Here is a 16,334-nt window from a genome sequence, read left to right on the forward strand (position 1 = left end):
TTTCCTCGCCTACAAAACCGGATTCCACCACCTGGTGCCCAACCAATCTGAAAGATTTCAGGAGAGATTCTCTATTTAAAAAAACTTATTATGGAATTTTCAAGCTTACACAAAATAAGAGGATAACTTAATGAATGCCCATGTACCCATTACCCAGTTTTAACCAATATCAACTCATACCCAACCCATGACTATACCCACACCCTCTCCCCCAGCCTCCAGGTTATTTTTAAAACAAAGCTGAGACATCATTTCACCTATAAATACTTTAGAATGAATCTCTTAGAGGTATAGGCCTATTAGCATCAATTCTATACTTTTTCCTCATTCCTAGAAATGAACTATTTCTGGCATCTTTTAAAAAACTTTTTTAAAGACTGTTTTAAAGAAACATAACCACAGGGGATGGCCCCCTGGCTGAGTGGTTAAGTTTTCATGCTCCGCTTCGGTGGCCCGGGGTTCACCAGTTCAGATCCTGGGCGAGGACCTATGCAGAGATCAAGCCACACTGCGCTGGCATCCCACATACAAGGACTAGAATGACCTACAGCTATGTACTGGGGCTTTGGGGAGGGAAAAAAATGAGGAGGATTGACAGGGCCAATCTTCCTAACCAAAAAACAAAAGTATACAAAAAAGAAAACCAGAAAAAAAATAACCACAATACCATTATCACACCTTAAAAGTTAACCATAATTCTCTAATATCATCAAATATCTCATCAGTTCAAATTTCCCCTAACCGCTCATAAATGTGTTTTACAGTTAGTTTGGATTTGAATCAAATAAGGTCAACATATTACATTTGGTTGATATATGTCTAAATTTCTTGAAACCTACAGATCCCCATCTTTTCTTTTCTTGTAATGTTTTGTTGTTGAAGAAGAAACTAGGTTATCTGTTCTGTAGTTTCCCAATTTGGATTTTGGTAATTGTATCCCCATGTGTCATTTCACGTGTTCCTCTGTTCCCTGTATTTCTGATAAACTAGTAGTTGGATCCAGAGGATCAGATTCAGGTTTGATTTCTTGGCAAAAATAATGGCTCGTTGGGGTTCACCTGTGTGGAGGGAGGTCTATCCCTTTGTGATTTGAAGATTGAGCAGCAGGTTCAGGTGTTGCCAATCTGATACATTTATCATAAAGCTCCCCCGGCATGTAAGAGCTAAAACTCTTTGATAAAACTCTTTAGACAAAAACAGACTGGTGTGGGCAGTGGGCAGGAGCCAGACCTTGCAGGGTCTATCCGGGCTTAAGTGGAGACACGGGGGAGCGGGCAGGTTTCTATTTTGGAAAGATCACTCTGGACGTTGAAGGGTAGGTTGGAGAGGGAGCCAAGCTCAGAGGGTTGAGTGCTGTAGGATTCCATTTGCATGGCTTTTGGGAGCGGGCAGAACTAACCGTGAGGATAGAAAGCAGATCTGGGCTTGGGGAGGACGGTGGGGGCGACAATGGGGGGGCACAGGGACTCATGGGAGGTAATGGAGCCTCCCACAATGGAGTTGTGTGACTTGGTGGTGGATGCATAAGTGTTGTGTCTGTCAGGACTCATTATTCCACCAGTTAGTCCAGCACTTGCAGAGGATCAGGATGCTGCTGACTCAGCTCTGTCCCCAGGCTTTGTCAGTAACCTCCAAAGCTTTAGGCCCTGCCAGGAGATCTCACCTGGATGGCGGTCCCTTGTCCGTTCATTCATTTAACAAGCAATGACTGGGCACCCACTTGGGCCAGGCTCCATGCCGGACACTGGAGACTCAGACGACCAAGACCACCCTTGCCCTTAAGAAACATCTAGGCTGGCTGGTACGTGGCCTCAGTCCATCTGACATGTTCCCCAAGGCCTTAACTGGTGCCCACCTCTCTTGCTCCCCTTCTCTCCTCCAGCCAGCCAGGTCGTGCCAGACAGAACTCACAGATGTACCAAAAAATAGTCTTTATTGTCACTAGTATAAAACAGAGCAGATCAACTGGCCTCTCAGTCTGTACAAAGTGTGGGGCATAAGACCACCTGGGTTGCCCCCTTTTCTCCCATAATGCCCTGTCCCAAAGCAGTGCCCAGGAGCTCCAAGACAGGGAGAGGGCCACCCCAAGTGCCTTCCCTTGAGGAGAGGGGTAGAGGGTAGACTGGGTGAGGGGTACTTTCTGCCTGAGGGAGGAATAGGAGCAAGGCGGAGCCCTCCAATTATTCACGATCCTGTCCCCACCTTCTGCACCCTCCAAGTCCACTCTATGAGTGGAGGGAGTGGTGGGCAGCCTGGAGCTGGTTAAGACATGTGCCTGCTTGTGTGGCAGTCAGAGGGCCACGCGGGTACAGCAGTGGCGCAGCAAGCACGGCAGGATGCCGCGGTTCAGCTGGTGGAACTCCACAAGCTGCAGCAGGTCAGTGAAGCGAGTCTGGCCATCATCCATGCTGAAGTAAAGGCGGCCCTCCTCCTCGCTCTGGGGTATGGCCATAAGGGGTGGAACGTCAGGGAAGGGCACGAGGCTTGAGGAGCCCCCTCCTGGGTCAGGGCTGAGGTCCCCACTGTTTGTGCAGGGAGCAAGGACAGCGGGAGATCCCAGACCCACTCAGGCCTAGGAGAGCTTCTTGAGGGGCCCTGATGAGGAGGACAGTTTCTGGGAGTCCTGTGTCTCCACTGCAGGAAGCTGGGGCTCTTACAGAAGGAAGGATTACTCACCGGCAGGATAAGATAATGTTTGACTTTCTGCAGGTGGCACAAAGAGAGGACAAAGCCCTGTGGGTTCCGCTGACTCTCTCGGACCAGGAACAGGCTACCAGGAGACAGGGCAACATTACCAGGGGACACACGGTTGCCACCTACCCAGGGTCTCTTCACCCCAGGGTGTGCTGCCCGGCCGAGCCCTGCCCCTTACCCATCTACCAGGCCCTGCTGCCCGATGAGCCGCTGGCTCTCCTCGCGGGAAATGCGTCCATGGAACCAGGGTTGGGTGCGGTGGATGGCTGGGGTAGGGAAGGCAGATGGGCAGTCACTCCAGGGAGAGGACCCTCATCCTAACCACCCCCACCGGGAATGCTCAAAGCCAAGGCAGCCCCCACCCCCAGGGACGCTGGGTCCTCTCCCACCTGCACTGAGGCTCGAGCCTGAGCATGGGGTGGGCAGGCTGAGACGGTGGTTCGTCTTCTTCTGCAGAGCAGTGGGGGACACGGGGGTCAGGGCGTGGCTGGAGTATTACCCAACCCAAGATTCTAGAACCCCTTTCTGCAGCTCCCTTCACCCCTCTCTTCCTCCCACTCCATGGAAACCCAGGACAAACATGCAGATGGGTGCTGGCCCCTCACCCTCCAGGCCTGGGCCTCCTCCAGGGCTGCGCTCAGAGCTTCCCGAGGGTTCTCGATGACACGCCCAGCATGGCCAGAGAAGTCCATGGCCACCAGGGTGTTATCCGAGACACTCCTCTGCAGACGGGATATGATGGGGGAAGGGTCAGAACAGGACCCAAGTACCTCCAGGCTGGGGCCTGAGTGCCCACCCCCAGCTAACGCCCCTGTGTACACTCACCAAGGGTGGGGAACCCACACAGGATGGACGCAGGTGGCGAGACTGTGCCTGCTGGTAATTCTTATACAGCTGCATGCCATACTGGGGGGTAGAGAGAAAAAGAAGGCCTAAGGTCAAGCAGATCCTGGGGGCTGGGCTGTGACCCCCCTAGACCAGAACTCCCCAAAAGCAGCACTGTGTCTCTGCCCCTGGATAGGGAGCTTCCCAAAGCCAGAGCTGCGGATCCTGCCTTGGACCAGGGGTTCTGGAGAGCAAGGCTGTGATGCTCCCTCATTCCAGAGACTTCCTCATTCCACATTCCTCATTCCACAGCTGTAACTCTTCTCTCAAGCCAGGGATCCGATGGGTGGGGCCAGCCCCCCAGGCCAGTCCCAGAGCCTCACCTTGAAGAGGCGGAAGGCAGCTAACCAGCAGGTGCGGCTCTGCTCATCCTCACTGCAGAAGATACGAAGCCCCTTATGGCCATTTCGAAGCTTGTTCGGCTACAGGGAGAGGAAACTGGCTGGTCCCATGTCTGCCTTTAGGACCAGATGTCTGTCTCCTGCCTCCATGGGGCAGGGCACAGTGCAGGGAGAGGAGTCTGGTGTCCCAGATGGAGCTCAGAAGCCTCAGGTAGGATCCTGGGGCCTGAGCAGCTCCCGCTCCCTCCCAGGCAGGCCAGGGTCTTCACCTTGATACAGAAGCCGAAGTCCGTGGGCATCCCATAGAATTTGCGGCCCTGGGTCACCACATACACGTTGGACTCATTCACATCTGCTACGTACTGCAGGTGCCTAGGATCCTGTGCAGCATGGGTGAGCAGCACTTGTCACAGGCAGACCCTATCCCTTTGCTACTACCACCCTAAACCAGTTGGAGAGATTTCAGGCCCAGAGAGGGGCAGAGAAGTGCCCCAGGTCACACAGCAAATAGAAGTAGGGCCAGGACTCGAACTCAGTTCACCTGCCTTTCCCACAGCTACTTCCTGGGGCAAGTAAACTGGGAGGGAAAGAGGAGCAGCTGAGGGTCACAGGGCCCAGGGGAAGAAAGGTCCAGGAGTTCCAACAGGGAAGGGGGAACTCCTAGAAGGACCGGAGATGGGGTATCCAAGGGGCTGAGGCTGTCACCCTCAAGGACTCACCTTGGAGGTGCCCTTGGTGGAGTAATAGAGGCCAGACCGGCGCAGGAAGCAGAAGAAGCGTTTCCAAAGCTTGCGTCCCGACCCCCGCAGCTGCAGGAAGCCCTGGATCTCTGGGAAGCTGCCTGCATTCAGGAAGTTCTGAGGCCAATGGAGAATAGGGTGAGAGGCCTGGAGGGGGCCTGACATTCACATTCACACACACACCCAGGCCTTCATAGGACCTGCCTTTATGACAGGAGGTGCTCTGATGCATTTATTGTCCCCATTTAACAGACAAAGAAACTGATGCTCAGCCAGGGAACGTCACTTGTCCACAGTTCCATAGGGCATAGGACTGCGCTGGGCTATATCCATCACACAGAGGGGAGGCACAAGGCTTAAGGGCCGAGAAGCAATGGGTGATCCTGAGGAATCATGACTATGTCATGAAATGACATATTCAGGTGAAACCTCACCTGGATGAGGTCTTCGTGGGATATGCCCGTATGTGCATCAAAACAGCTGGACACCATCTTTTCTGGGAACAGGGCATGCTGGGGGAGAAAGGAGTCAGGACTCAGGGATGGAGGGTCCAGGCTGGGGATCGGGGTGTCCTAGTGCCCAGACCCCCTTCACACACACTCACTGGGGAGCTCTTGAACAGTTCATACTTGGCGAAGTTTTTCCGGAAGATGAAGCGGCTATCTCCGCCAATGGGCCAGGCAGCCTGCACTTCCACCACTGATTCATGGTCCTCTAAGCCCCGCTCTGGGGTCAAGGGCAAAAAGCAGCGGTCAGTGGAGACCAGCCAGGCCTCCCAGATGAGCCACCTGCCTAGCCCAAGGTGTGAAGTATTGCCTTCCAGCCCAGGCAGCCCCAGCACCCCAACTCACCCAGTGCTAGATGTGGGTGGCACTCCACCAGCCCCCAGTTTTCATCACTTAGGGCATGAGCTCGCTGCACCAGCATTTCACAGACATAGCGAGCTGTTGCACCTGCCGCCACCTCCACCGACCGGCAGGCCCCATCTTCGCTGTATACCTTTACTACCTGCACCCAAGGAATTACAGATGACTTGAGGAAGGGCAAAGGGTGGTTCTTTCCCGTTCCCCAACCTGCTGTACTCTGAGGGACCCCTGACCAAATCCCCCCACCTCCACAGAACTAGCGTTATATCCACCCCAGTCCCGTCGCACCCCCATATCCCAGACTTCTCTTTCCCAGGACAACTCACATGAGGGCAGCTGGCGTCTCGGGGGAGCAGCCCCCTTGCACTGCAGGACCCCCCAAGAATGGGGGTCTGTGAAGGGGGACTGCAGAGCTCAGGAAAGGGGTTCGGAATGGAGGGTAGAGAGCTTGCCCGCAGCTCCTCCTCTCGAAGAAGTTTCCTATGGCCAAGTAGGGAGGAGTTGACTGCAAGCTTCTATGTATAACCCAGCGCTGACCGCCCCCCAACCCCTCCTCAGTCCCAGTACCCCATTGTACCTGCTGGTTGGAATGGGCAGAGGCTGGGACCTCTTCACCTCCCCAGGCAGGGGGGGATCAGGAGGTGGGGGGGTCCCAGGAGGGGTCCCAGGGGCCGGGTACAGGTCTTCCGGGAAGCTGCTGGGATGAGGTGGAGACAGACCCAGCTCCATGACATCTGAAGGAGAAGACGGGGCTGAACGCAGCCGCCCTTGTGCCCTTGTCCTGGGGAGAAGGGCCAAGAGGACCCAGACCTCCTGACTTCACACAGCTGTCAAGGTGCCCCTCAGAGTTTACATTGTACCTCAGTGCTCCCCCTCGAACTGGAGTTTCCCTGGAGCCTTTGGGGAAGGGCAAAGTGAGCCCATTTTACAAAAGGGGACACTGAGTCCCTGAGAAGGAAGCATTCTTGCCCCCATCACAGGTAAGCCAGGGAGTGGAACCTGGTGTTTGGACTCCAAGTCCAGTGCTCTTCCTTTAGCCCCACGTTGCCCAGGGGAAGAGCTAAGAGGATCCCCCCACCACAAGCCAGGCGGCAGCAACAAACTCCACAACCCGCAGACTGTCTGGGGCTCAGGCTCTCAGTGTCAGGGCAAAGGGCCACCCCACTCCTCTGGGCTCTGCCCCAGGTTTTTCCAGTGCTTCGTTGGCAGACCTGGTTGCCAGAGCCTGTTGTGGCAACGCTGGCCCAAGTGCTGAGTGATGCACAGAAGGGGAGAAGGAGGTGGGGAAGGACAGGAGCCAGGAGGGCAAGAGGCGGGCTCAGCTGCAGTAGGAGGGACAGGGCCAGCCTGGGGGCCCTTGCCTCAGCAGCCCCCAAACCTTGTGTGCCCTCCCCAGGTCCCTCCTCCTCCCCAACTTTATTGAAACCCCAATACCCGAGCTATCTCCTCTGAGAAGACTTCCTAGATTTTCCACATTTAGACCGAAGGGCTCCCTCTCCCCAGTGTTGCTGAGGCCACACTGCGCCTGTGCACCTGTCTTATCCACCCACCAGTCTGAAGATGCCCAGCACTACCAAGCAAGACCAGGGTCTTACCCATGTCTTATCACCCACAGGTGCTGTACAGGCACCCAGTAAGGATAGGGGAGATGGGGCAAAGATGCTGCTGAGGGTAGAGGCAGGGCAGGCCCCTCCTTCACAGGAACCAAGACAACATCCCTTTGGCTGAGCTGAGACCGGGGAGAACCTGGGTGAACCCACCAGTTCCAGCCCCCAGCTTGCTCTCTGGACACTGGGCTAGTGCTGTTAGGCTGCTTCGGGCACCCAGGATTGCCCTCCCAGGATGGGGCAGGCCTCTGACCCTTAGGTGAGGGCATAAGGGGATTTGGGGGACAGGTGAGTCAGGGTGGGGCGGGACAGCACTGCCTGGAGCTCTCCATTCAACCTTGACTCATCTGTACAACTTCCTGGCTTAGGAGAAACACAAACAACCCTACCTCTACCCATACCCGCCCCCAACCTACCCGCCTGGGAGGAATGAGGGAGGCACAGGGCAGGGAACAGGATAGGGGAGAGGGAGGAGGATGCAGGGCCTGAGGCTCCTGACATCATCTCTTCCCCACCCTTGGCCTACCTACGATTGCAACTGCTCCAGTCCAGGTGGGACCTGCAGTCTGCCCCCAGTCCTGTAGCCACCACCCAGCCCAGGAGCCCCCTCACCCAGGAAGGAGAGAAGAAAAGCCCGGCCTGGATTCAGAGGCCCATGAGGAGTGGAGCCAACCTCTCCTTGGTGCCCCTGGCTCCCGAAAGAAACGCACAGCGGTCCCTCTCCTGACCCGGCCCTACCGGGCTTTCATCCTGCTGCTGCGGCCCACCCCTAGCACCCAGGACTCAGCTGGTCTGGGAGACTCCAGCACATCACCCCTGGAGAATGAGGGTCCTGCTAACACACTTTCTTGGGTGTCCTGGCCAGAGGGGTGGAAAGTCAAAACACCCAAGAGGACAGACACAGACAGGCAGGCAGGGAAAGGCCTGGAGAGAGAGCCAGGGAGGGTGTTCAGACTCCCGCTGGGAAGGGCAAGACACACCCACCATCGGACATCAACAACAGAACAGCAACACCTAAACACAATGCCCCCACCCCCACCTCCTGTCTGACCTCTGGCAAACAGCCCAGCATTCCAGGGAGGACTAGGGGGAGGGGCTGCGGGGCTGCCCCTTCCATGAAGTCAGAGACCAACAGTGGGGCAGGGGCAAGAATCAGGGAGGGGAGAGGGAAGTAGATTTAAATCGGATTAGAGTCTTGGGTCAGAGGGCAGAAGGGCCACTGAAGACTTCGGTTTGGCCTTGAGATCCCTCCATCTTGCCCTCCAGAGCCTTCTAAGGCAAGAGAGGAGTGGCACAGTCAGGACCAGAGGTGAGATGGGAGAACTGGGTCCTAGCTGTGGGGCCTGGTCAGCCCCCGTCCCAAGAGATCTGAAGCTTTCCAACTGGGGTCCTAGGAAAGCTTCTGTTGAAACCGACCCCCGAAACCAATCTGCCCCTCAACACTGCAACTCCAAGCTGTGGCTTCCTCAACGGCCTCTCCTGCTCCGGCGGCTCCGGCCCCACCCTCCTTCCCGCCCTCCCTGTCTCCTGCCTCCTTGTTTACTTCCTGAATCTTGCCTCACCTGGCTGGCCCCTAGGGCGGGTGGCAGGGCCCAGTGTTTAGAGCCGATAGAAAACAAGGCCACCTTCGGTGCTTCCCAGGGCGGGGGGGGGAGGGACTGGCAGGGAGAGGCCTAGACTGGGGACCTGGAGGTGGCGGAAAGGCCCCGGTCTGGCCCGGTACTCCACACCCCGCCCCCATCGAGATTTATTGTAGTGAGGAAGGCTTAATCTCTGCGGGAGCTCTTAGGGTGCAGGGCCCTGGTGAGGAGGCGGGAAACCCCTAGGTGACCCGGAGTTGGGGGCAGCGCCCAAAAGCCTGAGGCCCCGCCCACTCCCTCACTCAGGAAAAAACACCCAAGCGGGGGGGGGGGGCTGGGGGGGGCAGCTCTTTTAAAGTTTAATTTGGGAAGAATGCTGGAGTGTCTGTGGAGTTAATCATTAGAGGCTGCTTGCCTTCATGAAGGGCCCCCCTCACAGCAGGATATCGGGGAGAGAGGGGAGAGCAGAGTCCAGGACAGGCAGACCAAGAGGGGGCATTCTTGAGGGGCACTGGGATTGGGAGGCCTTCCAAGGGCAGACAGGTGCATTCTCCACCCGCAACGTGCCAGGGAGACCCAGACCCAGACCCGGGTCTTCCTCCAGCCTGTTCAAACACACAAGACCATCTGCCCAGCAACGCGCACCCAGACTCTCCCCAGGCCCCACTGCGCTGCAGACCGCCCAGCATCCAGCCCTCCAGCCTTCCAAGCCCATTTCATTCTGAACCAGGAGGGACCCCAGGGCCTACCTCGCCCGTCCGAGGGCAGGAACTTGTGTTCCTGAGCAGGATACAATCCGGAGAGACGGAGCTCTAGCAATGTACAGAATCCCTCACATTTACTGCCCTCCAAATTGGAGGGTGCACCCCCTTCCCGCGCGGAGACGTCAGTCTTTAGTAGAGACTTGGGGAAACTCAAACTGGAGTAAAATCAGATTGCGCAAGAGAGTGACTCGGTGCAGCTCCCTCGGTATTCGGACCCTGCTCCTAACTCTCTTTCTGGGAATGTGGGGAGGGGCTAGTTTCAGCGGGAAAGCTCGTCTCCTGGAGGAGAGAATCTGAGATTTTACTTCCCTAGCCCCACCAGCTAGTTTGCCCGGGGGGCTGAGGAGAGGGTTTCAGAAAGGGAAGGAAGGAATAAGGAGGACAGGAAAGGAGAACAGGGAAAGACGGAGGGAGGGGGCGAGATGGGAGACTGGAGGAAAAGAGAAAGCGAGGCCGCCAGAGTAACACAGCAGGAGGCGGAATCTTTCCATATTGACCCGCAACCTGGCGAGGCTCCCCACCCCCAAGGTGAAGCGCCCGCTTTGGTCGTTACCTGGACCCTGGGTGTTGTTACACCTGGCTGGAGCCACTGGTTTAGGGAGGGAGACGCCAGGCCCTTAACTACCTGTCCCCCTCCTGCCCCCGCCCTTGGCCTGACATCACTGAGGGGGGAAGGGGGGAAACCAGGCGGCCGCCGGTCCGCACACCTGGGCAGCCAGCCAGCTCCTAGCCCTGAGACGGGCACAGCTGGGCCCTGGTGCGGCTGGAGGTGGGAGCAGATTGTCGTCTAGGATCGATCTCTGTCCCCTTACCTGGAGGAGCCCCAGCAGGAGTAGCAGGACACGGGGTCCGAAGTCCGGCTCTGTCTAGGAACCCTAGATACCTGGGCTTGATTTTAAATCCACTCCCTCTTCTTGTCTGCAGGTAGTAGGAGGGTGTCCTGACTTTGGACGTAGAAGTGGGAGTTGGGGGAAGGTGAGCCCTGTGTGTCCGGGCTCCTGGCCCAAGAAAACTAAAATTATCTTGGGCAGGTGGGGGCGGGGCTGGGGGAGGGGCCTGGGAGAAGGAAGCACACGAGCGGGGGCGGGGACTCCCTGACTTCGCCGGCTGGAATTGTTTTGGCCCTTCTTAGCCTGGCAGCAGGTGCCGGGGGAGAAGCGGGGAAAACAGTCGAACTTAGCCTCGAGAGCGAAGATCTAGAGTCTCAAGACCTAGGAGGGAGGGGCTAGGAGCTGGAAGGTAGGGGGAACGGCCCCGCCCACTCTTCCCATGCCCCTCCCCAAACCTGGCCAGTTTATTGGCCAAGATAGGGGGCCTGTCGGCAGCTCTGGGTCCCACCTCCTGGGGCAAAGAGCACGCTGCGAATGAAGGAAGCCAGCCAGAGGGGATGTCCAGCACATGACCTGTCCCTTGACCTCCAGCCACAGTCTAGCCACCCAGGCTGCACCCTAGCCCCTCGGAGGCACCCAGGGTCTGTCTTCCCTTCTGAGCAAAGTCCAGGCTCTCAGCTTCTCCTTTTGAAATCGAAGGGGTTAGGCAGGGTCTCATGGTGGGAGGAGTGATCTGGGGAACGCTCTAGCCAGGTGCCAAGGAACTCCCCTCAGGGCAATCATGTTAGCGCTCTCCTTTGGCACTAGGCAAACACAAGGACCTGGGAGAGGGCCTAGGAGGCTGAGATCAAAGGCAGCAGCCACCTCCCAGCCTGAAGTGGGTGACAGTTGGGTAAACAAACATCCATAGGGTGATAAGAGGTCTGCCCTGGGGGACCATCAAGGAGTGGCTCCAGCCTCAACTTTCTCCAGCTGGGTTTCCCTTGAAAAACCGGGATGAGAAATAAGCAAAGAAGTGGGGAGGGGGCAAGATCACCTGGGCCATGGAGAAGCTTGTACAAAGCACAGTAGACAATTCACTCAATCATTCATTCTACTAATATTTGTTAAGTACCTTCTACATACCAACCCCACGCTTGGTACTCGGGATACAGTGGTCAGCAACAAAAACAGACCCTGCCCTTATCTTCATGCAGCCCAGGTGGGGAGACTGATGTTAATCAAAGAATTACACAAATAATAAATGACAGGTGATAACTATTCTAGGAGAATGACTCACCCAGGGAGTTAGGAAAGAATTCTCTGTTGAAGTGACAATTGAGCAGAGGGGAAGCTGTCTGGGGCAGGGAGGAGGTTCGAATTGGTGGATGGGAATTGGGGCAGGAGGCACCTTTCATGATGACAGAACAAGAGCCAAAGCCCTTGGCAGGAGGGGACACAGCAGGCAGACGCAGAGTAGGGGCGGAGGAGAAGGAAGGAGAGGAGGCCACAGGTAAGCCCAAGCTGATGTGGAAGGTATGGCGAAAGACAAGTGTTTTGGACTCAGCTGTTTTTCTCAAATTGTGGCCTGTGACCACCTGCCTCCAAATGTCCCTAGGCTTATATAAGAAACAGATCCCTGGGCCTTTCTCCATCTGCTGAATCTCAGTCTCTGGAGCCAAGACCCAGGAATGTGTGGTATTGACAAGCCCTCAGGTGGTTGTTCTGTAAACTAGGTTTAAGAGCCATCCATCCTGTCTGTCCAGACTGGCAGGGCCTATGGGCAGAGGCCAGACCTGCAGGGTCTATCTGGGCTTAAGCAGAGGCACGGGGGAGCGGGCAGATTTCTATTTTGGAAAGATCACTCTGGATGTTGATAGGGACGTTGGAGAGGGAGCCAGACTCAGAGGGCTGAGTGCTGTAGGGTTGCATGTGTATGGCTTTCTGGAGGGGACAGAACTATAAGGACAGAAAGCAGATCTGAGGTTGGGGAGGAGGAGGTGGGGTTAACAGTAGAGGGGCACAGGGACTTGTGAGGAGCTGTTGTGCATCTTGGTCACGGTGGTGGATGTACAATTGAGTGTGTCAGAACTCAGAAAAAAGTTCACTCGAGAGGGTGAATTTTACTGTATATAAATTGTATATGAAGTTTTTTAAATAAAAAAAGACAACAACAAAAAAGAATAGATTTATAGATCAATGGAGCAAACTCAAGAGTCCAAGCAAAATCAAGGCCCAGGGATCTGTTTACATTTCCTTTACATTTCTGGTCAATTGATTTTTGACAAAGAGGCCAAGACAATTCAATAGGGTAAAGGATAGCCTTTTCAATAAATGGTTCTGGGGACAATTGACTATGCACATGCCAAAAGACGAATTTAAATCCTTACCTCACACAGTGTACAAAAATTAACTCAAAATAGATCATAGACTTAAATGTAAAAGTTAAAACTATAGAGGCTGGCCCAGTGGCGCAGCGGTTAAGTGTACATGTTCTGATTCTCAGCGGCCTGGGGTTTGCTGGCTCGGATCCCAGGTGTGGACATGGCACCGCTTGGCAAGCCATGCTGTGGTAGGCGTCCTACGTATAAAGTAGAGGAAAATGGGCACGGATGTGAGCACAGGGCCAGTCTTCCTCAGCAAAAAGAGGAGGATTGGCAGTAGTTGGCTCAGGGCTAATCTTCCTCAAAAAAAAAAACAGTTAAAACTATAAAACTTCTAGAAGAAACTATGGGAGAAAATCTTTGTAACCTTGGGTTAGGCAGAGATCTCAGATATAACAGCAACAGCACAAGTGACAAAAGAAAAAGTTGGTAAGTCAGATTTCATTAAAATTAAGTTTTTTGCACTTTATAAAACACCATTAAGAAAATTTTTAAAAAACTTATCAAAGACTGGGAGAAAATATTTGCAAATCATATATCTGATTAGGGACTTTGTATCCAGAATATATAAAGAACTCTTATGAATCAATAAGAAAAAGACAACAACCCAATTAAAAATGGGCAAGAGATTTGAATAGATGTTTTTCCAAATAAGATACATGAGCAGCTAATAAGCACATGAAAAGGTGCTCAACATCATTAGTCATTAGAGAAATGCAAATTAAAACCACAATGATGTACTACCTCCCATCCACCAGGATGGCTATAATCAAAGAGACAAACAACAACTGTTGACAAGGTAACAGGGAAACAAACCCTCATATGTTGCTGGTGGGAATGTAAAATGGTACAATCACTTTCAAAAACAGTTTGGCAGGTTCTGCAAAAGGTTAAACATAAACTTGCCATACAACCCAGCAATTCTACTCCTAGGAATCTACCCAAGAGAGATGAAAACACACGTACATACCAAGACACTTACATGAACATTCATAGCAGCATTATTCAAAATAGCCAAAAACTGGAACCTCCAATGTCCATCAACTGGTATTGAACAGATAAAAAGGTGGTATATCCATACAATGGGATACTCTTCAGCAACAAAAAGAACAAACTACTGGTACATGCCACAGCATGGATGAACCTCAAAAACTTTTTACTGAAGAAGCCAGAAGTAAAAGACCACATATTGTATCATTCCATTTATATAAAATGTCCAGAAAAGGCAAATTTATAGACAGAAGACAGATCAGTGGTTGACTAGGACTGGAGCTGGGAGCTGGATTGACTGCAGACAGGCAGGAGGGACCTTTTCAGGTTAATAGAGATGTCCTGTAACTGGATTGTAGTGATGGTCGCACAACTTAATAAATCACTGAACTGTTTAAAAATGAATGGTTTAAAGTGGGTGACCTGTTAGTGTACCATGGTGGGACTCCAGGGAAGGAAGAGGCAGCGAGACAGTCTTCATTTCTAGAGCTGCAAAATGGGAATAATGATGCCAGCCCTGTAGTGAGGCTGGGATGAGACACGGGAGGTGCAGGAACCGGGTGCACGTGGAGGAAGCATAGAGCCTGAAGAGCGGGAGCCCGAATGCAGGGGAGAGGCAGTCTCTGCCCCAGATTGTGCCTACTGTTTCGAGTTTAAGAGTCAGAGTACTTGAGTGTGTAACTAGGGGATGGTTTAAAATGCCACCAGCATGTTAGTGACAAATAGCAACTATTCCATACCAAACCCCAGGCCCTGGGTCCGCTTGCCCCACCACTTTCTCTTCCTTTTGTAAACTGTAAAGCGCTTTGCCGTCTATGATCTTTCATTAGATTAAATAGGCCGTGAAGTCCAGCGGACACCAAGTGCGTGACAAGCCTGGCGCCCTAAGAACCCCGGCCAGGAAGATGGTATGGGTCAGACCACCCGCCACCCGGAGCCCTCCAGCTGGCGATAGAGCCAAAACGTAGCAGCAGCCGCGGCCTGCAGGGGGCGCCCGAACGTAACGCGCGCCTCCGCCCCGCCCCGGCGGCCCCGCCCCGTCACGTGTTCGCGGCGTCGCGCACACCCGGAAGCAGCGGCTGGAGTGGAGCCGGCCGCAATGAGCGGGGAGCCAGGGCTGACGTCCGTAGCGCCCCCTCCCGGGGAGATCGAACCGGGCAGTGGGGTCCGCATCGTGGTGGAGTACTGGTGAGCGGCTCCAACCGGTGGGGGTCTGGTCCGGACGGGGGTGGGTCCACAGTGGCTCCTCTCCCAAAACCCAAGCGGACCCCAGGTATCGTCTCCCTAGTGAACCCTGCGGCTTCGAGGCGACCTACCTGGAGCTGGCGAGTGCCGTGAAGGAGCAGTATCCCGGAATCGAGATCGAGTCGCGCCTGGGGGGCACAGGTGAGGCCCGCAGAACACCTGCTGAGTCAGTGTTCTAAATCCCAGCTCTACCACTTTCTAGCTCTGGGATTGGCTGTTTTATATAGTGTCCAGCAGTGTCTGGCACATAGTGAAATGTCCAGCCAACTTGAGTCCCCTTCCGTAGATGAGGGGGTCACAGATGAAGCCTGTAGAGAGAAACTGGTGAGACTACAGAAGTGTAGTGTTACGGGGGGTCGGAGGGTGGGATGCTCTTCGTCCAGTTATGAAGCCGAGTTCAAAGGAAGGACACACAGGTAAAAACTAGGTTCCTTTAGCTTGACCCTGGATTGGGAAATGGCTTAAAGAATTACGAGTCTCTAATGGAGCCGGTGGGGGACATGAAGGAGACTGTGTGAAGCCTAAGGAGTGTGGAGGGACCCCATCTGGAGGGCCTCCCCTGACTTTTGCGTGTTCTCAGCATGCACTTCATTCATTGATTTATTTCATACCAGGGGCCTTTGAGATCGAGATAAATGGACAGCTGGTGTTCTCCAAGCTGGAGAATGGGGGCTTTCCTTATGAGAAAGATGTGAGTATTTGCAATCTTGGGAGGACCCTCGCTTCACCCTGCCCCTACAATCCCCTTCCACATCTCTGCCCTCTAGCTCATTGAGGCCATCCGAAGAGCCAGTAATGGAGAACCCCTAGAAAAGATCACCAACAGCCGTCCTCCCTGCGTCATCCTGTGACTACATGTGACTACACTGGTGCCCCTTTGGGTACCAGGAGAGAACAGAAGCTTCTGTGGTCTTGGGGGTGGGAGAGAGACCCTCTCCATGGACATTTCCACAGCCACCTTATACCCCCTTCCCAGGATTAGTGCCCACAAAAGCCAACTCCCCTCTCCAGCTTAGCCATACCTGTCAGATGCCACCATAGTTCTAACTTATTTTCCACTAACCCTGGGCAATATCAGCTATTGGTAATAAAGTGACACTACAAACACCTATGCCAACTAGTGTGTTTTTATGTCCAGTCTGGGGGTGGGGGATGGGCACAGAGGGCAGCCCAGCCTTTACACCACCAGGGAGGCTGTGCTGGGTGGGTGGGCTTTTTCTGGATAGCTACTTCTAGTTTAATGATCTCCTCTCTCATAGCCAAGGCAAGGAAAATGAGTCACACAGTAGCCACTGCCTCTTCTTTCCTCTACCCCTCCCCCACTGCTCCTACCCACAGGGGGAAGTCATCCCATTCTGGTGGGTGGCCTTAGGAATTCATTTTTTGGTGAGCAAAAGTGATCTGGTTGTCAGAGATCTCTCAGATCAGA

General features: G+C 54.1%; 2 protein-coding genes across 9 annotated transcripts; one reads left to right on the top strand and one right to left on the bottom strand.

Moving 5' to 3' along the window:
* Nucleotides 1-1,916: 1,916 nt before the first annotated feature.
* Nucleotides 1,917-10,966, bottom strand: GRB7 (growth factor receptor bound protein 7). 8 transcript variants are annotated; one of them, XM_023652593.2, is made up of 16 exons: nt 10,031-10,083; nt 9,463-9,525; nt 6,104-6,260; nt 5,853-6,006; nt 5,512-5,668; nt 5,265-5,386; nt 5,095-5,172; nt 4,640-4,777; nt 4,190-4,300; nt 3,903-4,001; nt 3,520-3,600; nt 3,300-3,416; nt 3,084-3,144; nt 2,873-2,960; nt 2,677-2,770; nt 1,917-2,437 (listed from the first exon to the last, which is right to left on the bottom strand). In XM_023652593.2, exons 3-16 carry the CDS (start codon nt 6,253-6,255, stop codon nt 2,291-2,293), a joined length of 1,599 nt encoding a protein of 532 aa, XP_023508361.1. In that variant the 5' UTR covers nt 6,256-6,260; nt 9,463-9,525; nt 10,031-10,083; the 3' UTR covers nt 1,917-2,290. The 8 variants fall into 8 exon arrangements, with proteins under 8 accessions (XP_023508361.1, XP_005597501.1, XP_023508362.1 ...); XM_005597444.4 differs by lacking the exons at nt 9,463-9,525; nt 10,031-10,083 and adding an exon at nt 10,290-10,966; XM_023652594.2 differs by lacking the exon at nt 9,463-9,525 and having other exon boundaries at nt 10,031-10,115.
* A 664-nt stretch (nt 10,967-11,630) lies between these two features.
* Nucleotides 11,631-16,016, top strand: MIEN1 (migration and invasion enhancer 1). Its single transcript, XM_001501076.7, has 5 exons — nt 11,631-11,799; nt 14,491-14,848; nt 14,949-15,046; nt 15,520-15,596; nt 15,673-16,016. The coding sequence occupies exons 2-5, from the start codon at nt 14,760-14,762 to the stop codon at nt 15,754-15,756; spliced, it is 348 nt and encodes a 115-aa protein (XP_001501126.3). The 5' UTR covers nt 11,631-11,799; nt 14,491-14,759; the 3' UTR covers nt 15,757-16,016.
* Nucleotides 16,017-16,334: the final 318 nt, after the last annotated feature.

The sequence above is a fragment of the Equus caballus genome, chromosome 11, assembly GCF_041296265.1.
Source record: "Equus caballus isolate H_3958 breed thoroughbred chromosome 11, TB-T2T, whole genome shotgun sequence".
NCBI lineage: Eukaryota > Metazoa > Chordata > Mammalia > Perissodactyla > Equidae > Equus > Equus caballus.